The following is a 27978-nucleotide window of genomic DNA, read 5'->3' as shown; positions in this document are numbered from 1 at the left end:
TAGGAAATGTTTAGCCTCCTCTGGTTAAGCTTTCTGTGAGAGCAGCTCATTATTATGCTTCGGATTGAAGGTCAAACCTAAACTTGTTGGCCCTTGTGTGAACTGTGAACGGATGCTGATGACAGCCCCAACCCAACAGAAGCTGTGGGCTCCTATAAGAGTAAAATTAAAGGGGTGTGAATACAGAAGGGGGCACTCAGCTCTCCCAGTAACAAGCCCTGGGACCGCTGCCCTCATTAGCAGGGCTGCTGGATACCTGGAACACAGGGGTGGCCTCAGATGCTGCCACCTCCTCTCCTGCACCCTGTGCACCCCAAGCTCTCATAGCACACACTGCAAACACCGTCCCACCTATGTGAAAGCTCAGTGCATGTGCTGAAAAGCCCAACTGTAGGGGAAGTTTCTCTCTGCTGTTCTGTTTACCCCAGGATATCTGCTCCCGGATCCCACAGCAAGAAGGGAGTAAAGCAGGGATGGGACAGCAACCACCCCGACCCCGCAGCATTACCCCATTTCAGTACTGCTGTCACCTCCTCCTCCTGGGACGGCTGGGTGGCCACCAGCAGCTTTGGCTTCCATCTATCAGAGCCAGCAGCCGGACACGGAGTTCAGTCGGATCCCTGCAGGCGGCTCCGTTTCCTCCATGCAGGAATCCTGCTTTGCCATCTCCGCGGTCGGGGAAGGGGAGGGACTCCTGGCCTGGAGCAGCAGGGAAGGGAGGAGGAAGGATCCTAACACAAGTCCTGCCTCGGTTTTGCATTGGTCGTCATCTCTGCCGGACACGGACGTAGGGCCAGGCTGGGGGGCAGAGGGTCACAACCAGAGGAGGGGGGTCGGGGGATGGGGGGGGAACGTCACCTCTGGAGCAAATGAAGATAAGATTCCTCTTTGCATTCTGCTGCTTCGGGGAAGGTTTGCCAGCATGCAGCAGCAGCACGGCGGTAAGGAAGGGGTCGGGTTTGTTGGCTCGGCTGCTGCTTGGAAGTACGGGAGAGATGGGAAGGAGGTGGGCAGGAAAAGCCTCCCCAGGAGCTCAAAGATGGGACGGGCAGAGTCCCGGCTTTCAGCACAAACCGACCCAACCCTGCGCTCTAAAGCGGCAAGGAAAGTGCTTAATTAGATGCCTCGAGCTATTTAGGAAGGGGAAAAGAAAGCGAGCTGCAGGCAAGCAGTGAGACTGCGCCACCAAACAGAAAGACTGGTTGCATCTTTGGTCCTGTGGAGTTAATATACCCCAAATTCTCATTCCCAGGGGAAAGGAAAGAAGGAAAGCCAGAGCCAGCAGCAGTGATGGGAGATGGGAGCCAAGGCACGGATAGAATGTGGGCATGGGCAGCGGTGCTGCACTTCTTCCTGGTAAGCAGAGCACAAATTCACCCCCAAACCTTTGTAAGATGGGGTGTGTGGGAGGACTCCGGATGGGCTGATCCCATCCAACTAATGGCAGAGAATTAGGGGAAGGCTCAGAGGCAACGAGTGCTTTGCTACAGGAGGACAGGCAGAGCAAAGAGCGAGGATGAGGCCGGCACTGAGCCTTCCATAGCTGGCAATGGTTAACCCCAGCCCTGGGCTGGGAAGCACCGACTGTCCTTTGTCCTTTGGGAAGGGAGCAGCCACTGAGACCCGCTCATGAATTAATTCATCGGAGAGCAAAGCAAAGCTCTGATGTCACTTTGTTCTGTTGCTTTGGAGATGCCAGTTTTGCATAAGGTCAAGCGAGATTCAACCCCAACACTCCTTAACTTGTCCCAAAGGCAACACGTTATCCTGAAGGACGGAGCACAACCATCCCCTGCAGCACCTCACCTGTCCCGCTCTGACACAGGTCAACGTGTTTGTGATGGGAACGCTCAAAACCTTTGGCATTTTCTTCGTGGCGTTCCAGGAGGAGGTGGGGGGATCCTCAGAGCAGGTCAGCTGGATCGGCTCCATCATGTCCTCACTGCGCTTCCTGGGAGGTGAGCATTGCACTGCAGGTCTCACACCTATGGCTGCTCCACATCACATCCATCAGCTCAGGCTGGGGTTGAGCTGATGGAAAGGAACTCTGTGGAGAAGGACCTGGAGGTCCTGGTTGACCAATGGTTGACCAACCAGTTGGCCTTCAGTGTGCCCCTGTGGCTAAGAAGGCCAATGGTTCCCTAGGATACACCGGCCAGCAGTAGGAGTGAGGTGCTTCTTCCCTGTGTTCTGCCCTGGAGAGGCCCCTCTCTGGAGTGCTGTGAGCAGTGCTGGGCTCAAAGGAACTGCTGGAAATAGCCCAGCAGTGAGCTGCAGAGATGGTGGGGCCTGGAGCAACTCCTGATAGGGAATGGCTGAGAGCCAATGGGGCTGTTCACCAGGGGAAGAGAAGGCTGAGGGGGACCTGATCAGTATCTGAAGGGCGGACAGGAGGGATCTGGGCTCTTTGGGCACCAAGCTTTGCCTCCTCTCCCTTGCAGCCCCACTGGTGGCCGTGATCTGCAGGCGGATCGGTGAGCGGCCAACCTCCATCATTGGGGCTGGGCTGGTCAGTGGGGGCTGCCTGCTCAGCACACAGGCCACCAGCGTCCCCTTCCTCTGTGTCTCCATGGGACTCCTGCTGGGTGAGTAGCAGCTCCCTTAAACCTTTCACCCATCACAGAAGGAATAAGCACAGGGTGTCCCAGCTTTGGCATTGACCCCTTGTGTTTCTACCCAGGCATGGGGTTCTGCTGCCTATACCAGGCAGCAGCAGTGATGACAGCCAAGCGCTGCAGGACCCGGCTGGCTTTCTCCAACGCCATTGCCCGCTCAGGGATGGGCCTCACCTTCCTGACTGCACCCTTCACACAGCTGCTCATCAACACCTACGGCTGGCAGGGTGAGCACATCTGCCCCATGCATGGCTCAGCAGGAGGAATGGCATTGGGAGCATCCCTTTGGAGATGGGTTATGGGTTGGACTAAATAATCCCGGAGGTCTTTTCCAACTGTAGTTGTTCTATGAGGATTAAATGCTTACCAAGTATGTCAGAGTCGACATAGAAAGCCAGACTTGTACGACATCACCTTGAAAGTCCAGAGCTTCTAATGAATGAAAGCAAAGCAAAGCTCTGAGCTTGCTGCGTGTGTTACAAAGGGACTTCCAGTTAGAGAAGCCAAAATAAAGGCTCCTGCATGACACCCCCACCTCCTTGCTGTAGATCCTTCTTCACACCCACAACGAATTACACCCTCTCTTCCTGCTCCCCCGTTCTCATAGCAAAATGCATTTTAAGAAGCTCCTTTTGCTTTGCTGCAGGTGCTCTCCTGATTCTCAGTGGCATCATGCTGAACCTCGTGCCTTCCAGCATGCTGCTGCGCCCCATCCGCACCCAGCTGCCCCCAGGCCCCCCAGCCAGCAATGAGGACAGGAGCTCTGTGCCCAAAGGAGGGGCAGGAGGAGCCCTCGAAGCCACGAATGGAGCAGCACAGCCACGCAGTGCTCAGGACCTTCCCAGCACAAAGTCACCTGCAGAGCCCTGCAGTGCCGACAGCTCCCATGCAATAACCACAGCAGCACCAAGCACAGCAGCAACCCCCACTGACAACTGCTCCACTGAAACCAGCACCGAGGCCACGAGGAGCTGCAGATCCATCCCGGTGCACAAAGAGGAGAAGCCGCAGCCTCTCATTGACTTCTCCCCTCTGAAGGATCCCCTCTTCTGCATTTTTACCTGGTCCTTTTTGTTCAGCCACCTGGCCTACTTCGTGCCCATCTTCCACCTGGTAGCCAGAGCCAGGACGTTGGGCATAAGCAGCATGGATGCCTCCTATCTCATCTCAGTGGCCGGTAGGTAAAAAGAATCTTTCAAACACGTTTCTAATTGCAAAACAGGCGAGCAGTGCAACGCGAATCTTGCCAAGAAACGCTCCCGAGATGTGTTCTAAAATAAATCCTCATGGAAGAGCCTGAGCTCGCAGCCCTTACCCCCTTCTGTATATATAGCATTGCTTTCTGCACACGTATGGAGCTGCTTTCAGATGGTGGGTGGTTCTTTCAGCCACCCCTTCCTGCAGGGAAGGTTTTAGGCTGCTAGGTGTGAGCTCCGGCTTCCACAGAGAGGAATACAGGGTCAGGGTGGGGGGAAAAAGGAGGAAAAGAGAAAGCCACCATGGATTTCGATCTGAGCATTTGGATTCGGCACATTCACTTCTTGGGGAGGGGGTAAGAAAAAGCTGCTCTCCCTACCCCCAAGAAATAATGCTGTGTGAATACAACACGATGGCTGCAATCACATCACGTTAAGAAAAGGGCCCCAGCCTCAGTCATCATAAAATATTTTATTGTATAAAAATAAAGTCTCCTTCTGCAGCGCTGTGCAATGTGTAGAATTGAGGTACGTGGTGAAGGAATCGAGCGCACAGCAATTAATCTGACGCCCTTCATTAAGAGCAGGAGGGATGCAGCACCACGAGCTGACAGCCCCCCATTGCTCTGACCTTCATCTTACACAAAAGCATCCAAAAATGTGAAAATAAGCACCAAAAGTTAGGAAAAATAGAGAGATCTACCTACGTAAGAAGCCCTTCCCTGAGGCTCAGTGACCTCTTCCTGCAGGTATCACTGAGACGGGCAGCCAGCTGCTCTCAGGGTGGATTGCAGACCAGAACTGGACCAAGAAGTACCATTACCACGCAGCTTACCTGGTGCTCTGTGGTGTCACCAACCTGCTTTGCCCCCTGGCCACCACCTTCCCTCTGCTCATGACCTACGCTGTGGCCTTCGCCATCTTCTGCGGTGGATTCCTGGCTCTGGTGCTCCCTGTGTTGGTGAGGATATTGTAATGTATATGGAACACAATAGGAAGATATGGCATTTCTAACAGCATTCCAAAATACATAACCACCTTTTCCTAAGGCTAGAGACCCTTATGTGGTCTGCAGTGAGGGGGGTCTGCCCCCAAATCCCTATGGCAGGGCTCCAGTCTGCCCAGCAGCACTGGGAGCTTCTTGAACTGCATCCTACATCCTCCTTTCTAAAAGCTCCTAGGAAGCAGATTGGATCCATTCATTGAGCTCTAATGCAAAGCCAAAGGGCTGTAAGCGCGGTCCCAACCCCTGGGCTGTCTGTAACACACACAGAATGGGTACAGTGGGATCGAGATAGGGAAACATCATCGCAGCCTTGGCCTGTCCTCCCAAGATGTGCCCAAACGGTGGGAAGGCAAAGTGCACTTTGCATGTAATTACAGCACTCACCTTTGGGAGGTGAGCGGATTCCAGGCTGTGTCAGACCTGGAGGTGCAAAGTCCTCCCCAAACCCCACAGCATCCAGAGATGAAGCTCCCCATTAAAGGGCTTCTGTGCTTCCCATGAACCCTCCCAATATTTACCCGTATTTACACCAACAGGTAGACCTGGTCGGCGTGCAAAAACTCCACAGCTACCTGGGCTTTGCTTCCTTCTTTGCTGGGATAGCAGCTGTTGGAGGACCTCCTCTAGCAGGTAATGTAAACTGTACGCATCTCACATACCCACCACTGGCATCCAGTAGTAAAAACTTCTTTTCTGGGTCGCTCTCCTACCCGTATGCATCCGTGGATGGCTTTTCTGTCCGAGGAGATAAAACACAAAGAACACATTGGAGAACATCAGCACAGGAAATAGTTCAGCTCATGACTGTACAGCTGCATGGGAAAGGAGCTCAGCACCCACAGCACAGCAGCACTGAGCTCATTACCATTGGGTCTGACCACCAGTAGGGCACTGTTAATACTGAGCTAGAAACAGAGGGTCTGAAGGAAGACAGCCTTGCATCAGTGCTCTGTGATTCCACCTCCATGCTACAGAGTTCTAGCAGCCCTGTCATTCTGCAGGCATGAGAAAGATGGATTTCCTTAATCAATATCTCTAGGCTGCCCAAACTCTGGGTACGGATGCAATTTGGAGCAGCTAAAGTGTTTCATTGACAGCGTGTTTTACAGTGTCACAGTGATCCATAGGCTGTGCTGGAGAAGATCTCTTCTGCTGATACAAGATGTACGTCCAGCAGAAAGCAATACCTGCAAAAACCATGGCAGTAAATTTTCCAGAGTAACATACGGTGTAAAAAGAGCTAAATAAGTTGGCTCTCCTTCGTCCATGCATCAAGCAGTGGTTATGCTTCCCTCTGCTTCCAATCTATTATCGCTAATTGGAAACCTTCTGCTTCCTGACGATGAGAGGATGGGTCTGGGTTTCGTAAAGCAAGCAGGTTTCCTGCAAGAAGCCCCGCTCAGAGATCAGCCTTCTTTCATTCATCCAGCTGGGATAAATCAAGGCCCAACAAAGCCAAGAAGTCGCGCTGATCCACCTCACTGCAAGCAGAGCAAGAGGGAAATGAGTCACAGCTCGGGATCTAGGTTTGTGGCACACCACAGTTTGCTGTTTGCTGTAGTTTTCTCTTCCTGTGCTTCCTACTGCAATGTTCCAACGCTGCCATATGAAACATGAAAACCAATTGGGGCTACCTGCTAACTCCCCGTTTCCAACAGCAGCTGCTCCTTGCAGCATTGAAGTGCAATGTAAGAACCTGGGGGGGGTTAGCACATCCCACTGCTGCTGACCTCCCTTCAATGCTGACCTCAAAAGCACAGCTTGCATCATTTCTATAGTAAAACCCATAACATGAGGGAGATGCGGGTTATAAATGCTTATTGTGCACAGTAGAGCAAAGCCTGATCACAGTGCAGTGAAGAGGTGACTTACGTGCAAATCTGTTTATAACTGGAAGCCCTTAAGCCAAAGCTGAGGCTCCTCACAGCTGGGTGCTCCTGAACAGCAGAACAAGGCAGAACAAACATCAGTTTGGCAAGGTGCAAGAGAGCCAAGGAGAGCTGCATCCTATTTCCTACGGGAGGAGAAATCAGTAACAAACTGCAAAAGGGAATAAAGAAAAAAGCCATCCCCAAACAAACGCCATCATTCAAGAGCATCACTTGCACGGCACCGCCAGCCAGGAGGGGACACTGAGGCTTCAGCACTAAGCAGAGCTTCTGTATGTTAAAAAACAAAGGATTCAGAGCTTATCACAACTGCAATGCTCTGCTCTGGATGCCTATGTTGTATAGTTGACTACATTAGCATCCCTGCTCTGCATCCCATAGATCTTCAAAGAGCAGAAGCTGACCCCACCTCTGAGGACAGCCCATCCTGCACAGCACGCAGGGAGCACATGGCCACATCCTCCCACTGTGCTTCCCTGGGCTCTGCCCTCTGGAAAGGCACTCCTGGGCTCCAGCAATATCCCTGAGTAAAAGCAAAAACAACAGAGAGCTGAGATCTGGCAAAGGTGTGGGATAACTGAAACTGAAAGCTGGTGAGCCCACAGGGCAGCATGTAAGACTTCCTTTCTTCCCCCAAAGTCCTCCATAGCCCTGCAAATGCCAGCAAGGAAAGCATGGGCATCTGTCCCTTTTGGTCTCCCAACCTCACACTGAGCAGCACTGCTTCCTTCCCTACTATCCCACAGGTAACCCTGGGAACAAGGCCCTGCTGCTGCTTTTTCCTGCTCTATCTGGATCCCAAACTGCTGCTGTAAATGGTGTAAATCCATGGATGTCATGCAAGGAATTCTGCCCCACGTGAGCAGCAGCTCTGAGCTCAGCTGGTCACTGTGCTGCTCACCCACCCCATACATCTGGATACCAGATCTGGGAATATACTGCAGGATTTATGACAGGAACAGCTCCTATTGTTTTGCATATCTTAGATTCAAGCAAGGATTTAAATGGAAGGCCCAGATAATAGATGATACTTAAATTCGAAGGTCCAGACACTAGATGTAACCAAACCAAACACTTCAAGGTCGCTTCAAAAGGTGACCTTCCCCCCTACAGATTCCTGAGGCTCTGTGGAATTCAGATTTCCCTTTTAAGTGCCAGCAAAGCTACTATGAAGCAGGTTTGCTCGCAGCCCCTCGTCTGGGATCTCTCATTTTGGACAGGTTGCTGCACTGGGTCTGCTCACAAGGCAGCACGCCTGGGGGGGACGTGGAGATTGCAGAGCAGATGTTGCAAAGCCAGACATGTGCAAAGCATCTCATTATCCAGCAGGACCTCACATCTGCTGCACCGGCTACTTCTGGTCCTCACAGTTAAAAAGGACAAACATCAAGGATTAAACGTAACCAAATTCAAATCCACATCCACTACAAAGGGCTGGCGGTGTCGATCCCAAGAACACCCTGCAGTTTGCCTGCTGTACCAGTTGCTGGTTGCACAGCCAACAAAGGGTTAAGGGAACCTACAGCAAACATCGGAGATATTCTTAAATGAGAGCACACAGCCTTTGCTTCCCACACAGCTCCCCAAAGTGATTTGCAGCCAGTAAAACCCAACAGCCTCAATAACCATCTCCTCTCCTGCAGGGTGGCTGTATGACTACACGCAGACTTACGCCTGCTCGTTCCTCTTTGCTGGGGCCTGTGCTCTGCTCTCTCCTGTTTCCTTCTTCATGGAGCCGCTGGCCCAGAGGTGGAAGCTGCAGAAAGCCAACGTTGCCATGCAGAGTGAAGCCAACCTGCAGGGCAGCTCGGGAAGGATCGGCTTTGGTTGCAGCCACAGCCAGACGCCGGCCAGCACAAACCTGCAACGTTAAAGCAAGGATTGTTAGATGCTGCGTGCACAGCCAGCACATCCAGATGTGTCATTAAAGCCAGCAAAACATGCAGTGTGAAATGTTCTTTGGCAGGGATGGGGATGTGGGTTATGCCTGAGTTCCTGCCCTACATCCCCACCCCAGCACAAGAGTAGAAGCACAGCAGGAGCTTTAGCTTATTAACTGAGATACAGCTAATTAGCACCAGGGAAAGAGGCAGGAACAGAGATAGGTAGCAGAGATAAGGTTTGAACTTCCAACAGGACGCAATAACAGCCAGGCACTGCATGAATGATCACAGCAGAGGGCTCAGAGCTGAATTCACTCTCCTTAAACCAGGACCAGAATAGGGCAGAATTGCACCCACCCATCAGGATCCTCACCCCAAAGCAGCAGAACCCACAGAGCCCCAGCCCCACAGCTTGGCCCCACACTGACCACTTCCATTTAGATGGATGAGGAGCGTTGTTCCCCTGTAGGAACATTACTTCAAACTATAGGGTGAATCCAAGCACTAATGAAGTGGTCTGTATGGCACAAAAAGCTCACAGCTAATGGGCCAAATTCAGTGGGCACACAACTAAATGATGCCAAAGAAACCATGAATGCTTAAGGGAGGGAAATAGGCGAGCTTTGAATTTGCAGGCAGTGGTGAACATCATGAGATGCAGCAAACAGAGCGGACCCACAGCCTCAGTCTGCTGCACTGACCTCCCTGCCTGCTCTGTAGCACCCACCTACTGCATCCTCTAACCTCTCCCAAGCAAACACTGCTGGCATTTGCAGCTTTTGCCCCCATTGAGATCCAAGCTGCAGCAGGACAGAGTGTGTGCATCCCCATCCCATCTGCAGCAGCAGCCCCCACCTCCTGGTTTTTGGGGCACATCCTCCCCCATCCCCTCCCCTTGTGCTCCTTCCAACCCAAGAGCTTGCAAAACTAAAACAAAAACCAACAGCCACCCCGTCATTCTACACCTCTAATACACGTGCTGTGCTTCTCACTGCCCAGGGGTGAAAGAGCCAACAATCAGTGCAGCGTGGGGGCAGAGATGCTCTCCAACACAGCAGCACGCATCACTGATTCCTAACCCTTATCTACGAAAACCGAGGGTCTCCATCATGCTCGGACCCCCATCCCCTTCTGCAAACAGCTCTGAATTCCCACAGCACCCAACCCACAGCCCAGAAATGACTCAGCACAGGCAGCATACCTTTCCTTGTGCCCTGATCACCTCCTCGTGTCCATCCAAGCAGGTCAGGAGCCCCACGCTGTCCTGACACACAGCTCCAAGCCTTCCTCACTGCAGCTCTGGGCAGCCTTTGCAGATCCACTCCTCTCCTCTCAAACCACTTGCTGAGGAGGCAAGCACAGAACAGATGCTTCAGTTTTATCTTGCATGGCTGAGGAGCAGAGCCATTCATTGATCCATTCACGCATCAGAGCAACCATGAGAACATCTGCCCAGAGGAAGGTTCTCTACCCCACTGAAGCCCTTCTCACAAAGAGCTTCCTAAAGGCAGCCCTGCACAGCAGGCCTTGCTGGGGCAAAGCAAGAGCTGTAGGAATCCAGCTGCAATATTCACGCCAGAACTGAGGAAGCAGGTGCTGCAAAAGGTGCAGCAAAGGTCATCAGAGAAACCGCCTCCAGGGAGCACAGGGGGAAGCTGCTGCACTGCCATCACTCAGTGATCTGCTCCCATAGAGCAGCATAGACCTGATCCTGCCCTCCCCGAGGGCTCAGCAGGAGCTGGGAGAAAGAAAGAAGCTGCTGGGCTGCAGTTGCAATCAGAGATGGCATCAGAAAGCGCTCTGCAGGAATCCTTTGTGCAATCCTCCCCCTCCACGCTGTGATATTCAACACCTCAGATGCTGCTGTTTCCAAAGAGCATCGTGCAACTCTCTCCCATGATCCACATCCAACACAGCCCACTTTCACAGCAAGACCAAACCAAACCTCCCGCTGCTTCAATTCCTCTCTCATGCCTGGGAAAGCTGCCTTTAAGTTTAGGAGAGCTGCTTTTCACTGAGGGTGATGAGAATTCATCAGCTGCCTTAATGGAAACCAAGGAGAAGAAGGAAAACATAGAGACATGTTTGATAAACCGTGTTCTAGCTCTGGGTAAGCTCACAGAGCCCAGTGCTCACTGAACAGCTGAATTCCAGGCTGCAATAACCTCAAAACCCAGGAACTCACATCCATTCCCTCCAGCAATTTCGGAAGTAATTCATGGACCAAAGTCCCCACTCTGCAGACTTTGCTTCCTGAGCTTCTGAGCACCCTTCCCTGTAGATATCTCTCCTGTGGGTGAGATAGGGCCGGGAGGTGCCCTATCCAATAGGACCCATCCTGAGCCCTCAAGCCTTCAAGTCAAGCAGGGGGAGGAAACACCAGAGGAGGAAGCAAAGGCCACAAGGAAGAGCAAAGGTATTTGTCACCAGCCCTGTGACAGCTGGGAACGTGTCTGCACTGCTTTTATTGCCTTAGGGAGAGAGAGAGGGAGCAGGGAGAGGAGCAGCACCAGGGATGAGCTCAAGTGCTACAGCCAGCAGCCACACGTTGCAATGGGGCAGCAGGGCAATAGGAACAGCAGCTCCCTGCCCCAGGGTGTTCTGCAGGCTCAAAACACAGCACTGTGATGCAGGAGGAGCTGCTCCTCACCCTACCCATTGCACTGCAGGGAATGGTGCCAATGCAGGGCAGGACACGTTGCTGACTGTCAGCCTGATCCTTCCCTGTGTCTGAGGACAGGAAATACTGGAGCCAGCTGAAAAGCTACGGGCTGGTCTTCAGATCCAATTGCAGAGCTAGGTATGAAGGTCAAGGCAGGGAAAACGAGCAGACGAAATACCCATCACCCACAATTAACCTGGAGCTCAGCACCCACCACGGCCCTGCTGCAATTCACACCGTGCCGGAGGAGGATATAAAGGATTTGCAAAACAGGAGAGGGCTTTTCCACCCCACCCTCACCTCACTGCTATCAGCAATGCCCACAGCAGAGCACAGCTGACCATCCTCACCCTCCACAGCCCCATAAAGCAGCTGTGGGTAAGCACAGCCCTGCAGCCAGCCCAGAGTCACAGCTCTTCCCACTCCTTTCCCTTCTGCGAGGGCAGACACGTGGATAGAGCGTATCCTCAGAGAGCATTTGCCATTTCACTGCAGAAAGAGCTCGTTATCAGCCCAGAGCAGGAGCTGGGCCATCTGATGCTTTCAAGTGATTAATTCAACTGCGGCTGGGAAAAGCACAGTTTGGGCATAGGAGGTGTGAATCCAAGGAGCTGCTGCCCCGTGTAATCCACTCGCATGGCTTCCTGCTGCAGTGCGCTTCATTAAAGGCTTCTCTTTACAAATCCACTTTCCCCTGATTGCCGGCCTCAAGTCTCATTAGCCAAATTAACACAATGCACTTAACGAAAGCTGGGGTCCACCTGGCAGCCGCAGTACCCCTCTGTAAGCAGCCAATGTCACATCACAGAGCTGCCCCCATAGGACCTCCATACATAGGATGTGGAAAGGACCACAACAACCAGCAGCAGAATAGGCAGATGGGCACAGCCAGAGGTGCGCAATGCTTTGGATCACGGCACAATGCAGCTCACAGCCCAACTGGATCCACATACAAACACCCACGCTTCCAAAACATGAAATTTCAACTACAAACACCAACTGCTGGAAGAAAAGCTCAGCTCAGGACTCCCACCACGTCAGCAAGATTGGGAACCTCATTGGTGATACCTACAAACGATCTCATTGACAACAGGTTCATTTAGGCAATCACACCGGCATCCCGAGCTGTGCCACGCTGCACCCCAATTACAGACAGCACCCTGGGTGAGTCAGCTCACAGTCAAAACATCACCTCTGCTTTCCCACACTGAAAACCCATCCCGTGAGCATGGAAACCTCATAGCATCAAATAGAACCCCAAAGCAAACACTGGGTTCATCCCAGCGCTGACCAAAAGCCATTAGTACAAGTGAGCAGGCACCCGAGGCTGGAGAAGCAAAAAAACCAACAGGCAAACAACAAAACCATCCTTTTTTTACATTACAATTCAGCCCAAGCTCTCGACCCCCTTACCTGGTTTGGGGATTTCACACAGCTCTGTGCCCCGGGAACAGCATCCTTCTGCTGGGAGGCCCTGCAGCCCTCGTGTATGGCCACAGGACAGCACCAGGTTGGTTATCATCCACAGGAGGCGAAAGGATGTTGAAGCAACCAGGGCAAGCTTGCATTTCAAGGCGTCTTCATCTGCGCATCACAGTCATCCTAAGGCCACACCAGAGGATCCTGGAGCCAACGATGCAGCGGCGTCAGCTTCCTCTCCATCCCAGCTGATGGTCCAACTGTGTCTCCTGAGGTGAACGCAGAGCCCAGGCCAAGGGAAGGCAGAACCACAGCAGCCAAAGAGCGGCGGGCCGCCTCCGTCCTCCTGTCAGCATCGCACCGCACAACGTGCTCAACCGCAAGCAAACGTGCAGCTGCACCTGGGACGCGTATCAGGGCACATGCACATCCGAGGCAGGTAGGATCGGTTCCGAAAAACATCACTGACACCAACACCAAAAAGGGTTTAAAATTACCCAACACCAACTCGTCGTCCGGTCAGAACTACACGACAGCAACCACACGACTGCTGCAAAGGGACGGTAAGTGTTGCAAAAGGGACGGCTGCAAAGGCACCGGCAGGTGGAAGAGTGGTGGCTCAACGTGTGGCAGGACAGGCTTTTATTAACGGCATCTAATAACATTAGAACGCCTCGTTTCTGGGTGGGTGGTTTTTTGTTTTGTGGTTTTGGCTGCAAAGGTTTTACGTGCAACTTAAAAAAAAGAAATAAAAAGAAAAAATAAAATAATAATAATAATAAAGAAAAAAAAAAGAAATGAAAATCAAAATGGAAATTAATAAGCCCAAAACAAGCGAGGTGAAACGAAACCGATCGGAACCGTAACATTCAGCAAATCCAGCTCTTCGAAGCCCCGGCTTTTGGACACCGTTGTGCTGCAGGGATCTGCTTCCCTGCTTGCTTCTTGTATGCCAGCATCAGCACCGCTTCCTCGTATGGATGAGGAGTAAAAGCAGCGAGCGAACCCCAACCAAAGGGCGATGCTGGGTTCTTCCAAGCAGGTAAAACACGGCGGTCAATGCAATAGCTCCATTCTCCCTCCTTCTTTGCACAAGAGCCGCGAGCATCGGCTCCGCCACCGAGCAGCAACAGCAGCAAAGAACCCCTCAGCTGCAAACAAAGGGGGGGGTCAAACGTTTGTCGTCAATTCACTCCCAGGCAGAAAAACCAGTGTGTTTTGTGTTTTTTTCCTCCAAAGAAACAAATTTATTTAGAATGATGAAACAAAATCAGCTCAAACTGTGAGCGCGTGTTTGAGTGACAGCTACGGGAAGCTGTGTGAGCCATAAAAAGGGTATTCCTTTACTTTTTTTATATCCAGCAATCTTGTGTACACAGCACAAAGCAAAGAGGTCATTTTTTTTTTATCCACTTTAAAACACGGCCATTGGCATCACAATAGCAGATACACAACTTATATTTTTTTTTCTTTTTTTTTTTTTTTTAAAGCTGCCATTTTTTTTTTTTTTAGTCAAAATGCACAAATACTAAACAGATAAGCTTTCATCCGTCATGAATGGGGCCCATGGATATTCCACACAAGCCACAGCTTCTCTTCCCAAAGGTCCATTAGAGCTCGCTATCCCACGTGGTTGTCCTCTGCAGTCCGCCCGGCTTTGCTTGCAGGAGGAAAGAAAACGTTATTCCATATAAATGCATACAATAGATTTCCCCCTCCCTACATCATACGGGATGATAAAGCCTTGCTGAATGGTCTACCCGGACTTCAAAGAGCACCAACGCCACCCAGGGGCATGAAAACCTTGAGTGAAGTCACTTTCCATGTATAGGAGCACAAGGAGCAGCGCAGGGTTTGGTTTCGGACCGAGGTTAAACCAGGTTTACAGTATCAATGGTCGCATCCATTAACGGCTCTCAGGATAAATCACAAGGATCAGCCGTGAGAAAAACCAACCCCAAGTGGTGCCCGTGGTGTTGGCTTTCCTCGACGGACACCTCCTGAAGGCAACGTAATGACAGCAGGATGACAGGTAGTGCTTACAAGGCTCCCTCCTGCCCTCGGCCCTCCCGTGTCATTCTAACAACATTAAAGGAGAGGGCAAAGCAAAAACGCACCCGATTAAGATTGGAAGTCGATGCTATTCAAGTTGCGTTTCTCACCCGTCGCAACCAAAACTGCAGGTGTGGATTTGGTTAACCATTCTCTGAATAACAGCCTAATAACACAAAAACCATCCCGGCATTCGGGTTGTAACTCATTGGAATACCTGTCCTTCGAGCACAATCTGCAGGAAGTCCATAGAAAAATGGGCAGACAAGGGGGGAAAGAACCCCAAAAACTCTGTATTATGCATGGCAGCAATTTTCTCCCCTCTTGTTTCTGTTCAACAGGCGTGCAAGAGGCTCCACAGGAGCACTGCCCTCACCGCTGTTTACATAAAGCCCGGAACTAAGTATTTCCAAGCCTATTTTCCCTGAGTCCTCAGAGTTTCTGAACCTGTCTTCACAATTTTCATTCACTCCTCCCCTCCACGTTAATACTTAAGGCCTTTCACCTCGGTTACCATCAGCTCGATGGCTCTGCAACAAGGCAAGAAGATCCCAAACTCTCTTTTGTGCCCCCCTGCAGGGGCTGAGCAAGCGGTCACCGAATCATTCCTTCAACATCCACACAATCCAATGGAGAAGGCTGAGGTTTGCCTGGCACATAAATCCCTTCTCCCTCTGCGACGCTTACAAGGATCCTCTGGGACTTGTAACCCAGAACCCTCCACCCGCAGAGCTGATGGTAAGAGGCAGCAGCAGACCGAGCACCAGGCTGGAGCAAACAAAGCCACTGGCCAGCAGCCAAGGAAGTTGCGTCAAGTTTCCAATTAAAAAAAAACAAAACCTACTAAAAATCTTAAACAAAAGTATGAGTCATTTGAGGTTCTTTCCCCAAAGCATAAAGCACGGCTATACAAAATGATTCAGGAAAAGGACATCCTTTTTCCACAGTAATTCAACAAGCTAGCTCGTGAAATATAGGAACACTGGCTGCACACGACGTTAGAAGAAATACTGAGCTCCTGCTTGAGCAACATAATGCCAAATATGATTAGAGAGCTGAAGTCTGCTACATCTGTTCTGCTCTAGACAGAAGTGGTATCACATACGGACTTCTACACATGGGCAGCCCTGGCCAAGATGACTTTCAGAGGACAGTTACTCCAATGGTGCAGGCTTTGGAGCCCAAGGGAAAACACAGCCAAGGCTGCGCCAGACTCGATGGCAGCACGCGACCAAGTGCCGGCAAAACAACCGTTGCCAGTCAATTAGGTTTTGACATTAATTACCCTCAAAGGGTGTTAAAATCCTTGCTTACAAAACAGAGCAGCAACCACAAATAAACCAGATTTAAAGAAGCAGGTACTCCGTTCCATAAGAAAACATGGAGGCAAACACAGCTTGTCCCCTTCCCGGCACGGCGCAGCTTCGACCCATAAAAGCACGACCATTGCTATTTAACAAGGAGAAAGGGAAGTGCAACCAGGATGCTCTTCCCAAAAGGCATCCCATGCTGCTTAAGCTGCTCGCCCACAGTTTGCTCTGACAAGCTGTGTTGACCCCAAGTTTTACAGGCTTTAAAACAACCACGGGTGGCTGATGGGTGTCAGCGTGAACAACCACCGTGCTTAACAAGTGTCGGTGTCGGACATGATAACATCAGTGCCTCTTTTGGGTGTTGGGCAGATTGGAATTCCCAGAAGTTCAATGTTTCTTTCCCTTCAAACTCTGCACCCCCTGGTTCAGATCTATGGGAAAACTCACCCCAAATGCAAGGAGCACTTCAAGCAAGGCAGAAGCAGCTTTGATTGCATGCCGACACGCAACAGCCACCCGTGAGAATTAAAACAGACATTCTGTGCAGGAAGTGGTAAATATGCCATTATCATCTCCTAACGCACCGTTATCTGCATCATTGGTGTCACTCTGAGGAATTCTCATTGTTAATAGTAAGATGAACAGCTGATTTCTGCCATCTATTACATTCACATTGAAGGACAGGAATCCGGGAAGCCCGGGTTTTACCCTCAAACACTTAAGAGCATTAAATGAGGCTTTTAGAAAGGAAAAAAATGGCTCTAAAACCAAACTTTGCTTCCAAGGTAAGCTGCCACATCTGCGTTCTCAGTTCCCAGCGATGCTTGGGACACAGCACTGCTCCTTCAGGTCACAAAGGGGAAATCCAACACGCTCTGAAAGCTGCTCCATAAAGAGGCCCTACAGAAATGCATCTCTGTGAGAGCAGATCTGCAGCACACAGTGTCTTATAACAGCTGCTGTGTCCATACGATACATTCAATGCATCTCCTCCTTCATATATCCTACTGGCAACCCAACCCCACGCTTGGAACTGGGGTTTGTTGTGTGGTGTCAATTGATCAACCCGCACCAATCGTCCCACGGAACCCAATGGAGGACAACTGAGAGAAGCAGTGCTGCGTTTACATTGCCCGACTCTGAAGATGTGGCTAAGTGCAAGGCTACATTCTGGTTTTAAGTGCAAGATTACATTTTAGGGCCTGTATATCGATACAGTCAGAGTCACCCTTCAGCTTAGAAGCCAGAGACAAAATCCTTCCAGCTGTTAAATAAAACAATGGGGATTTGGATGCCTTCCCCAACTCTCATTGATGCTGCATTAACAAGGTGTGACAGCTGGAGGAAAGTGCCCAACGAGGGGAAAATGAATGAGAAAATGAGCAAAGTTCTTTGGAAAACCAAGGCAAACTGTTTCCTCCCATCTCAGCAACCCGGAGGTGCTAACAACACCTTCCTCCGGATGCCTATTGAATGATAAACCTCATGTAATGCCCGCTGTACTGTACCTGAAAAGTCCCTAGCAGACAGCAGTTCCTTGCTATTAACAAAGAGGTAAAACAAAGATAATGAGAACTTTAAGGTAATTAAATTAGGACAGAATTAAAACCATCTCTGGAGAGAAGCACGCTCACTCAGAGCTTGCACTGTGGAAGCAGACCCCACTGTACCTGCAACTCTTGGATCAAGGCAGTAAAAACAAAACCAACCACAATATATTCTTAAAGCACCTCCTTGTTTCCTGCATACCAGAGTAAGCACGAGACATTCATGGTTTGTAACAAAGTCCTCAGCTATTTACCAAACATTGTCACTGCTACAAACCCAAAGTGCATATATGGGATACAACAGAACCGAAATAGGAGAAATACACCTGTTTTTTTTAACAACAAAATAAAACAACCCAAAAATAAAAGCATACTTTCAGTGCATGCATTCTGTGGGGCCGGATGAATCAAACACCCAATAGAAAGGAACTCATGTTCTGCAGTGTACCCAAGGGCAGGTGCTGGTCACCTGGAGGACGTCAACCTCGAGCCATAGGACTCAAAGGGAAACCCTTCAGGCTCCTGAGGAAAGGGATAATGTGGGCCTGACTGAGGCCATCACAGAACTCCCAAGACCCAAAAGAACAGCTGACACCAGTCTGCATCTATAGCAGGGATGTGGTTTTTTTCCCATTCAAACTACCTTTTAGTAGTGCTTTAAATCTGGTCTTTTCGGTTCGGAACTCTTTAAAGGATGAGCTTGTCCAACTCGCTTTAAAATAAAAATACATGAAATGAAAAAAGGACACACGAATCAAAATGAGGAAGATGGGAGTTTGTTCTTCCCTTCCCTCCCCCCCCCTCCCCAAACCACCCTACCCCCTTCCCCAGTCTTTTTTGTTGTGGGGGTTGTTTTGTTTGTTTTTTTTCCTTTTCTTTTTTTATCTATTTATTTTTCTCTTTAAGTCAAAGCAGGCCAAGCCTCCCTGCTATCCCCACGGATAAGGGATTCTCAACACATCCTACTCACACTCTAATGGCTAACCAACCTTTCTTGGCTTCTAACCTTATAGAAAAAAATGCGGTAACAGAAAAAAGAATGGGCACGGAAAGTCACCTACAAACAAAGATCTAATTTAAAATCATGACGGGGCTGGCTAAGGCTGTATCCCATAGCACCTGGCACACGCTGGAGGGGCTGTGTGGAGGAGTAGGCAGGGTTGGGTACAGAGCACACGGAGGGCTTTAAGATGCCCCACGGACGATGATCATGACCAGATAGTCGTCCTCTGATTTGGCCAGCGCCTTGGCCGTGGAGTCCAGGAACTGCTGGGAGAAGTCGCAGGGCGGAAAGGCGTGCAGGACCCCGCTGTTCTCCTTGTCTTTGTTGCCCCCCACAGGGAGGCTGATCACCCCAGCAGCCTGCTTTTGCTTTAGATAAGAGACCAGATTCCTGAGCGGCCTCTGGGTGGAGGTGGTGGCCTCGCCAGCCCCGGCTGCGGAGCGGTTGTCTGATGTGCCAGGCACGGCCAAAAGGATGGCGTAGCCATTGGGACCCGCCACCTTGATGCGGCGGTTCACCTCATCCAACTTGGGCTGGTCCAGACGAAGACGTTGGGTGATCTTGAGCTGAGCTACTTTCCCACCAGTCGCTCCCTCCACAAGGAGACTGCTGGCAACTCCGAGGTCCCCCTGAAGCAGGTGCATATTGGACGGGAAATTGCTGTTCTTCAGCAGAAGCATCCCCTGCCACGCCAAGCACAGCTTGGGGGCTCCCCCGGCCTGCGACGCTCCGTCCTGCTGCTGTTTCTGAGGTGGAGGTTTGAGGCGGGAGCCTCCACCGCCTCCCTCTGCAGCACGTTCATCCTTTTTGGCCGGGCTTTTGCACTCCTGTGCAGCAGCAGCTGCAGAAGTGCGATGTTTCCGCTCCCTTTCAGCGGAATTCTTTCGGTCGCGCTTTTCGTTCTGACTCCTCTCCAAGCTGCCCCTCCGTGACTCCCGGATAGGAGAGGGCCGCTCCAAGAGGAGCAAGCGAGACGATGAACGCTCCGGGTCACTGCTGTAACGCTCCCTCCCCCCGACGAGCTCGGGGCTGCGGTCTGGTGGGGTGGTTGTGGTCAAGCAGTGACGCTTCCGAGAGGAAGAAGAGCGTTCGCTGTCCGGAGAGCGGTCCAAGTGCCGGCCTCCGTCCTCAGCCAGCCTCCGTTTCCGAGGCTGATCCCTACTACTGCCCAACTCCCGCTCCCCTCGGTCCCGCTCCAAGGACCAACCATCCCGACGGCGTTCTAAGCTTTCCAATGGGTCGTAGGCAGCTGCTCGGTTACTCCTGTCCCGTACAGGGGGTGGGGGTGGCACCCACTCTGTCTCGGGATAAAGGTCTCTGTCACGGTCTCTATAGAGTAACGGTGGCGTCCTGTCCCGGGCCCCCCGCAAAGGATCGGGTGGAGCCCCCCGGTGAGCCCCAAAAGCAGCCGCCTCTGCCACGAGCTCGTAATGAGCAGGAGGTGGCAAAGGCAAGGGCTGCAGGTAGGGCTGCTGGTACCGATGCTCGGTATCCGCAAAGTCAACGCGGAGGCGGCGATCCGGCCCACCCAACGGAAAGCCACGCATGTGGGTGCAGGCCGCCTGCGCCGCGTCCAGGCTCTCGTACTGGATGTAGGCCCACGAATCACCTTTGCGGTAATCAATGGTACGAATGGTGCCAAAACGGTCAAACTCCCTGGCCAAGGCGGCAAGGGGCACCCAGGGCCCGAGGCCACCCACCCAGAGCCTGGTAGTCGGAGTGGCTTTACCATACCCAATCTTGATAGGGTTACGCAGGAGCACCTTTCCCGACATGGCCAGCTTGGCTCGATGCGCCATGTCCAGATTCTCAAACTTAAGAAAACCATAAGTGCTGGTCTGCCCGCGCCCCGGCCTTTTGATGTCCACCTCGGTAATGACCCCAAAACGATCAAAAGCTCGACGTAAATCTGTCTCGCTCACGGTGATGTCCAGGTTGCCCAGGAACAACGTGCGGTTGGCTCTCTGGTCATCCTCGGGGCTGATCTCCTCCTCACCGGCAGCTCCGGCACCCCCTCCTCCTCCACGGAATCCCCCAGCAGCCGCCACGCTGGCCACCCGTTCCAGCCCGTAGGCCGGCCGCACTCTCGCCTCGTAAAAACCCCCATAGTCCCTCTCCCTTTCCAACTCCCTGGGCAGAGGGGGAGGAGGCGGCAGGCGGCCCAAAGCGAGCTGCTGCAGCCGGTAGTCCCGGTAACCCAACGCCCCTCCGCTGCCGGCGGGGGACAAAGCCCGCTGCGTCGCCCCGGCCGCTGGATGCCGTACGGCCGCCGCCGCCGCCGCCAGCCCCACGGCGGCCGTGCCGTAGGGAGACTCCTTGTCCAGCAGCGCCGGCGAACGGCTGCTCCGCCTCCTGCCGCTCCCTCCGCCGCTCCCAACGTAGACGGCCTCGATCTTCAGCGGCCGGTCGTACAGCACGAGGCGACCGCGGGCGTGTTTAGCGGCGCGGGCATCCTCAGGCCGGCGGAAGTTAACGAAAGCCACGCGTTCATCGGCGGCGCCGGTACCGGGCGGGAGGCGGCTGATTTTAACGCTCACGTCGCCGAACCGTTTGAACTCGTGGAACAGCCCGTCCTCCACCGCCTCGTCGCTCAGAGCGGAGCCCAGCTCGCTGATCTTCAGCGTCTTGTACTCGCCGCCGCCGCCGCCCGTCTCGGACGAGGAGGACGACTGGGCCGCAACCGCCGCTCGGGACTCACCCCCGCGGCCGCCGCTGCTCCGCGACGGCTCCGCGCTCTTCCCGCCGTAGCCGTGCCGCCCTCCGCCCGTAGCCGCTGCCGTCCCGCTCTCGTACTCGCGGCTGCCGGCTCGGGCGGCCTTGTCCGTGTGCGGGCCGCGCCGGCCGCTCCCGCTGTTGCTGTCGTTGGAAGCCGCCGCCGCTTTGCCGCCGTTGGAGCCGCCGCCGGAGCCGCTGGGCTTCTTGCTGCTCCGCTCGCGCGCCGAGGAGGAGGAGGAGGCCGAGTCCTCGCCGCCCCCTCCGCCCCGCGACCGCTTGGCTTTGGCGGGGGAGCGCTCCTTGCCTTTCATGGCGGTGGCCGGCGGGGCCGCCTCCCGCCCGGCCCTGCGCCCCGGCGGCCTCACCGACGGACCGACCGCCGCGCTCACGCATCCGCCGCCATCTTGGAAGCCGCGGCCGCCGCCGACCCCGCCCCCTCGGCGCCCATTGGCCGCTCGGCGCCTCACCCCACCCTCTCGCTCCCGCCGGGCGGAAGGCCCGCCCGGCCGCCCCGTCGATGCTCGTTCCCATTGGCTGGCGGAGATGTCCGTCTCTGGGTCGGCCTCGCGCGCCGGGAAGAGCCGCCCCCCATCCGCCCCGCCCCGCTACCTCATTGGGTAGTTAGAAAGGGCGCGGCCTTCTGATTGGTCTCGCTCTCCTGTCACTAGGAGCGGCTCTGCTGCGAGAGACCTCCTTTACCCATTGGCCATTGGGCGAAACCCTCTGCTCCTTCCAATTGGCCTTCTCACCTGCCAGTTATCTCGCCCCGGCCGCCCCGCCGCTCTCCATTGGTCCGCTGGTTCCCGTTGTCCCTCTCAAATTCTCGCGAGCAGCGCTGTACCCGCCCCCTTTCCCCATTGGTCACTGCTAACCTGGTCTGCCCTGCTCTGACTGGCTGAAGCCAATGCCACTCCTGCAGAAGCGCGGGCTGCTGCCCACGCTCCGCTCTTCGTTTACCATTGGACGAGAAAATCTCCCCAGGCATCCGATTGGATGCGATCAGAAGCTTTGCGGATTGGCTGACGCAGCCGCCAGTCAAGCGCGCTCTGATCTCGATTGGTCACCTCGGGGAGGTGGGCGGTGTCCCCGGGGTCCTGTTATATACCTCCCTTCCAGGACCTGTTAGGAAGGGCTCTGCAGCCCAGCCCGGATAACGAGCTCAGTGTGTGTGTGCATTACTTAACGTGCATGAATAATTAAGGTGCCAGATGGCCCTTGAGCCCCCGGCCTGGATGGAGATGTCTAATTACATCGGGAGTCAGTGGGAGTCGGCACTATAGACCTCAGCAGAGCCACGTTCATCAGCTGGGGGTGTTTGTGTTCATCACCTGGGGGTGTTCGGGTGCTGCAGGACGCTGTTTGCTTGCAGCAAGCTTCCTCTATGCTTTCAATGAGCATCTCCTCAAAGCCAGGCCACAAACAGGGCACAGAGTTGAGGCAAAGGGATGCTGATCCCCCCCCCCCCCCCCCCCCCCGTGCTGATCCATCCCCTCTGTGCATCTCAGCCGGGGAGGCGTTGCTCCATTGGCAGGTTTGCATCCAGACGAGCCTCCGTTCTTCCTGGAGATGCGCTCCCATCCCAGCTGGCCATTAGAGCTGTCGAGATGCGTTAGCTTCACTTAGGCAAAGCCACAAGAGCCCTCCTGGGAGCCTGTCTGCAATGCAAGAGCGAGCAGGCGTGCACTCCGACCTCAGCTCCCCCCCCAACACGCTCAATGCAATTCATGTGATGCCGTCTGCGTTTGGCCAGCAGAAAGAAAAGCTGGACGACATCCACCCCACGGGCTCCTGGGGAGGCTTGGCTGCAAACCACGAGGCAGCTCACAGCACCTCGAGGAAAGGCAGGAGGAGCAAACTCCGTTTTACAGCCCAAAGAGCAGAGCCTGGGGTGGGCTCCGTGGTGACAGCTGAACGTGCTCTGCCCCCCACGCTCTAAAGTCAATCAGAGCTCGCTAATTACCCAGCTAAAGCCAGTCTCCGTTCAGCCAGCCCAGCACCAACCCCATGCACAGCACCGACCTCTGCGAGCATCCCAACGCCCCGCTGCTCCCCGACCCCCGCAGCCGGCAGAGGGCAGCGACAGCTCAGGAATTGCCGGGCCCGGATCAGACCCCGCTGTACCCCATCCCAACCCCGGGCAGAACGCTCCCCTTTCCTCCTCTGCCCATACGCTTCGGCTTTGATAAGTAATGAAGGGATTGGCGTTAGAGCAGTAATTGTTCGCTTTCCACCCGACGTTCGGAGATGAATAGAAAGGGAAGAATAAACCTCCAAGTGGAGAAAGAATTAAGGCAACGTGGAGGAGCGCAGAGCAGGAGCACAGAGCAGGAGCACAGAGCAGGAGCACAGAGCAGGAGCACAGAGCAGGAGCACAGAGCAGGAGCACAGAGCAGGAGCACAGAGCAGGAGCACAGAGCAGGAGCACAGAGCAGGAGCACATCCTGCACTACAGCCCAGGATCCATCAGCAGGAAGGATGGAGCAGCCGGGCCCCTTTCTGCCATTCCCCATCCCCATCCAGACGGTGATACCCACTGAGATAAAGGCACCAGATCTGGGGTACCCGTTGCAGAAGGATGTGAGGTCCTCATGCTCGGCACTGATGAGACTCGGGGACAGCCTGGTGCCTTTAAGCACTGGAATTTCTGCTCCATGCTTTGCCTTGTCACTGCATGGTGACACGCCGCTGCGCCATGACGTGATGAGCGAGCTCTGCAGCAGCCTTGCATGACCTGCAAACAGGTGGCAGCTCCAAATGAAGGGACCTCACATAGCCCCCAGATGTCTCATATAGGGCTCAGCCTCAGCAAAGGTTCCTGGGCAGAAAACTTCCCTTGGATAGGAACAAGAGGGGTCATACAAGGGAGGCTCCCATCCCTGCTGCAAGCTGTAGTCACTGCTAAGCATGACATGCTTTGCAGGGTGAGCGATGCTTGCTGTAAGAGGGAGAAGCAATGCTAAGAGATGCTGTGCAAAGCCAGCCCAGCTCCCAGCAGGACCTCAGGCCCTTTCCCTGTTGTCCTGGTGGGGAGGGAAGCGAGGATGCAGCCTGCAGCAAACGGTGCTTCTCAGCCTTTTATACAAGCAGCCACGAAGGGATGAGCTGAGCAGGAGCTTGCAGAGCTCAGCACCCTCACATGGGGATGGAGGAGATGGCTCCCATGTGCCCAGACCGTGTCTTTTCAGAGTGACTTTTTCCTTTGCCACACAGATGGGAAAAGAGGATGCTCCAACCCAAACAGCCTCAATATAATCCTATCAGCCAGATGCCCCCAGAGCCTCCAGCTGAAGCACCCCAGCACAGCTCCTCTCCATCGCTAGCAGGAAGGGAAGATGGCAATTAAAATAAATCAGGGGCTGGCAGCTCCATCCGTCATCTCGAGGGCAGCAGTTACAATCTGGACAGGGTGGGAATTCAGGCAGGAGACGATCAATAATCAGGTCTGTAAGGAGACACCCACCAACCTTCAGGCAGAGCCCCAAAGTCAAAGCCCGGCTTGGCTTTGCTATGGGAGCAGCGCTGGCCCTGGGGAAGGAAGGTGTGAGCTGAGATCCCTACAGCTCTGTGCTGCTCAAGGAGACCCTTCTGCACCTTGTAATGGGATCCTCTGCAACTCGGAGAAGCAGTGAATAATTCATGGGCTCTGGCTGATCCAGACCTGTCTTTTTAAGCCTTCTTTCAGTCCAGGATGCTGTTAGAAACAAGGGGAGCTTCTTACACCTGAAGCACTGCGGGCTGGGAAGCGCTTTGGGATGCAAAGAGCACCACGCTGCTGCCAGCCAGCCCAGTGCTTGGCAGCCCCTAAACATCACCTTATAGCAGCTTCAGCCCCCAACACATGGGTGGGCATGGCAGGGGGGCTGGGAGCTGCCCTCACCTGCTCCCCTCCATCTCCCCATCCCATCCCATGGGTCTTCATCAAAGAGCGTTCTGTACATTCGGTGCCTAGAGCTCCATCAGCCACGGACTATGAATTCTTGCTCAGTATATATTTAAGGGAGGCGTGGGGATATTTTTAAATGACCCCGAAGCTATTTCTGTTTAATTTCCCTCCGCTTTTCCTCCATCTCTCTCCATGAACTTCTCCTCCGCAGAAGATGAGAAGCTCATTTTCATCTCTCCTGTCTGCAGACCGGCTGGGTGCAGAGGGGGGGGTTGAATAAAAAGCCATCCAAAAAAAGAGCAGAGCTAACAGAGAACAACCAGGGTGAAAAACCTCCCCCTGCAGCCTCCCAAGGGAGACTCACAACCCTTCCATGACCTCACATTAGAGGTAAAAGCAGAGTTCAGCACGACCTCGTGCTCCTGATGGTTTGAGGCGACCCTCGAAGCAAGCAGCCCCACTGCTCGCAGCCCCACTGCTCGCAGCCCCACTGCTCGCAGCCCCACTGCTCGCAGCCCCACTGCTCGCAGCCCCACTGCTCGCAGCCCCACTGCTCGCAGCCCCACTGCTCGCAGCCCCACTGCTCGCAGCCCCACTGCTCGCAGCCCCACTGCTCGCAGCCCCACTGCTCGCAGCCCCACTGCTCGCAGCCCCACTGCTCGCAGCCCCACTGCTCGCAGCCCCACTGCTCGCAGCCCCACTGCTCGCAGCCCCACTGCTCGCAGCCCCACTGCTCGCAGCCCCACTGCTCGCAGCCCCACTGCTCGCAGCCCCACTGCTCGCAGCCCCACTGCTGGCTCTCCTCCTGCCCTGCTCCAAACCATTCCCATTGCTTTGCATCTCAGTTCTTTCCCCCCCCATCTGACACCTGTGGATAATCACCCACCCCTCAGCTCAGAGGCCCCCGCAGCTGGAAGAGGTTATTTTCCCCCTGCAGCCCTCAGGGTAGGGCACTGGTTGTGCACACACACACACATGCACATGTGGGTTTATTGCACCTAAACGCTGCCAGCAGAGGCACACAGAGGAGCAGGAAGCCCAAATGTTTGCTGGAAACTGATGAGAGACCACTTTGTTTGTTTAACCCTTTCATCGCACCATGGAGGTCTCCTGCCCCATCCTCCTGCAGTGCCCTTGGGAAGCTGCGCTGCTCATCCTGGATGCACTCATCCATCTTTCCTGCAGGCATGATTTGCCCTTCAGGCTCTGCCCCCCCCACCCTCCTCATTTATCCTATTCACAGGCCATTAACTCCAGGCTCTGAGCTCCATCCATCCCTCTCCTCTCTCCAACTGCTTTGTTTTGGGCTCTCGATTTTTGCCTGGATCCTTTGGGTGGCTTTAGTAGGAAACTGAAGCATCTCCTGCTGTCTTCCAGCAGAAGAAACATCTCTTTGCTTCTCCTCTGTTCTCTCTCTGGGGCTTTTTAATGCTTCCTACCTCAATTCCCCCACCTGCAGCCCATTATCTTCTATCCAACACTTCCCCGCTGCTTGGACACTGCTGGAGCTCCCCCATCCCAGAGCAGGAGTATAACCCTCCTCTGCACCACCCCAACTGAACAGCCCCATTGTGAACCCTGCATTCCACCACTGGGATGGAACCATTGGGAGATCCAGCCTGCATTTCCCATTCAGCCTCCTCCAAACCATCCAGCAGGGCAGATGGAGAAGCACAGACACAAGAGCACGCATCTCACAACCCAAGGATGCTCAGAGCTGAGTTTTTTTTCCTCCAGGCCTCTCCAGAAAGCTTTACGAGCCCCAAGTTGCTGGTGTTTAATGAGCCCAGGGTAGAGGCTGCCAGCAATCAGGTCACCATCACTCCAAGGAGATGCAACAACTGCTGCTGACACTCTCAGTGCATTCATGGCAAGCTCTGTGTTGTTCCACCCATCCCACCCTGGGTGCCTGCTGAACATCCAGAGCTTTGGCACCGCAGTTGTTTCTCACACCTCAGGCTCAAGCTGCTGTGAATATTAGTCTGTTCATTGGAAAATAACTCACAAATAATGGCTGGAAGGTGGGAGAGAGGAGGTGCGGACAGGGGAAAATGCACAGCTTGCTTTTAACACCAGGATTTCAAAGCCTCGTTTCTCGCCCTGCCCTGGGGATGCTCCACCAGCTGCTTCATCCCTATTGCGGTGTGATCCAGGGGTCTCCCCTTGGGAGTCCATCCACACCCAGAGTCTGAGGTGAGGAGCCCCAAAATACCAAAGGAGAAAAGGCACACCGGGTCTGAGCACAGCCACGTAGCTGGGGCTCAGCCCAGGGCATCCACCAGAGAGCCCCCCAGCTCTCAGAGAGGACCAGCAGGCTCTTGCTCAGTTAACATGGTGAAGCGCCATCCTTTTGATGTTACCACTTGCAATAATCATAATAATAAATCAGGCACAAGCCCACCTTGACCTAACCCAAGCCCTACCTTGCCCATTCCTCATGGCAGCCCTGGTGCTGCCGTCCCGGTACACTGGATGCCTTCATTGCTCTGAGCTGAAGATTCATGAGGGCTCCCATCTCCCCGCTCCAGCGAGTGCTGCTGCCCAGAGAAGGACTCCCAAGGACACGAGCTGATTCTCACCATGACTCGCTGCTCATCATCAGGTGGAGCAGGGACAGCTCTCAGCCCTGTGCCAAGGGCAAAGGAGCAGCTCTGGTTTGCCTGGGTCTGACTTATGCCACACATAAGAGACAGCACACAAGAGCATTGTAGATCCCAGCCTTTGCCCCCCCAACCCCCCCTTTCCTCCCTTCTCTGACTGCTTTCCCCCACAGGGAGACAGGCAGCAGCTGAGAT

At 53.8% G+C, this 27978-nt stretch overlaps 2 protein-coding genes across 4 annotated transcripts; one reads left to right on the top strand and one right to left on the bottom strand.

The window, feature by feature from the left end:
- Window positions 1–764: 764 nt before the first annotated feature.
- Window positions 765–8650, top strand: SLC16A4 (solute carrier family 16 member 4). 3 transcript variants are annotated; one of them, XM_072355879.1, is made up of 9 exons: window positions 765–941; window positions 1253–1356; window positions 1826–1958; window positions 2442–2585; window positions 2681–2842; window positions 3262–3792; window positions 4561–4772; window positions 5354–5447; window positions 8350–8650. In XM_072355879.1, the coding sequence occupies exons 1-9, from the start codon at window positions 923–925 to the stop codon at window positions 8577–8579; spliced, it is 1629 nt and encodes a 542-aa protein (XP_072211980.1). In that variant the 5' UTR covers window positions 765–922; the 3' UTR covers window positions 8580–8650. The 3 variants fall into 3 exon arrangements, with proteins under 3 accessions (XP_072211980.1, XP_072211979.1, XP_072211981.1); XM_072355878.1 differs by lacking the exon at window positions 8350–8650 and having other exon boundaries at window positions 853–941; window positions 5354–5839; XM_072355880.1 differs by lacking the exons at window positions 765–941; window positions 8350–8650 and having other exon boundaries at window positions 1260–1356; window positions 1755–1958; window positions 5354–5839.
- Window positions 8651–9798: 1148 nt separating this feature from the next.
- On the bottom strand, window positions 9799–21718 carry RBM15 (RNA binding motif protein 15). Its single transcript, XM_072355877.1, has 2 exons — window positions 12665–21718; window positions 9799–9933 (listed from the first exon to the last, which is right to left on the bottom strand). The coding sequence occupies exon 1, from the start codon at window positions 21609–21611 to the stop codon at window positions 18768–18770; it is 2844 nt and encodes a 947-aa protein (XP_072211978.1). The 5' UTR covers window positions 21612–21718; the 3' UTR covers window positions 9799–9933; window positions 12665–18767.
- Window positions 21719–27978: the final 6260 nt, after the last annotated feature.

This window comes from Excalfactoria chinensis, chromosome 23, assembly GCF_039878825.1.
Source record: "Excalfactoria chinensis isolate bCotChi1 chromosome 23, bCotChi1.hap2, whole genome shotgun sequence".
Lineage (NCBI taxonomy): Eukaryota > Metazoa > Chordata > Aves > Galliformes > Phasianidae > Excalfactoria > Excalfactoria chinensis.
This window is presented reverse-complemented; position numbering and strand designations above follow the sequence as displayed.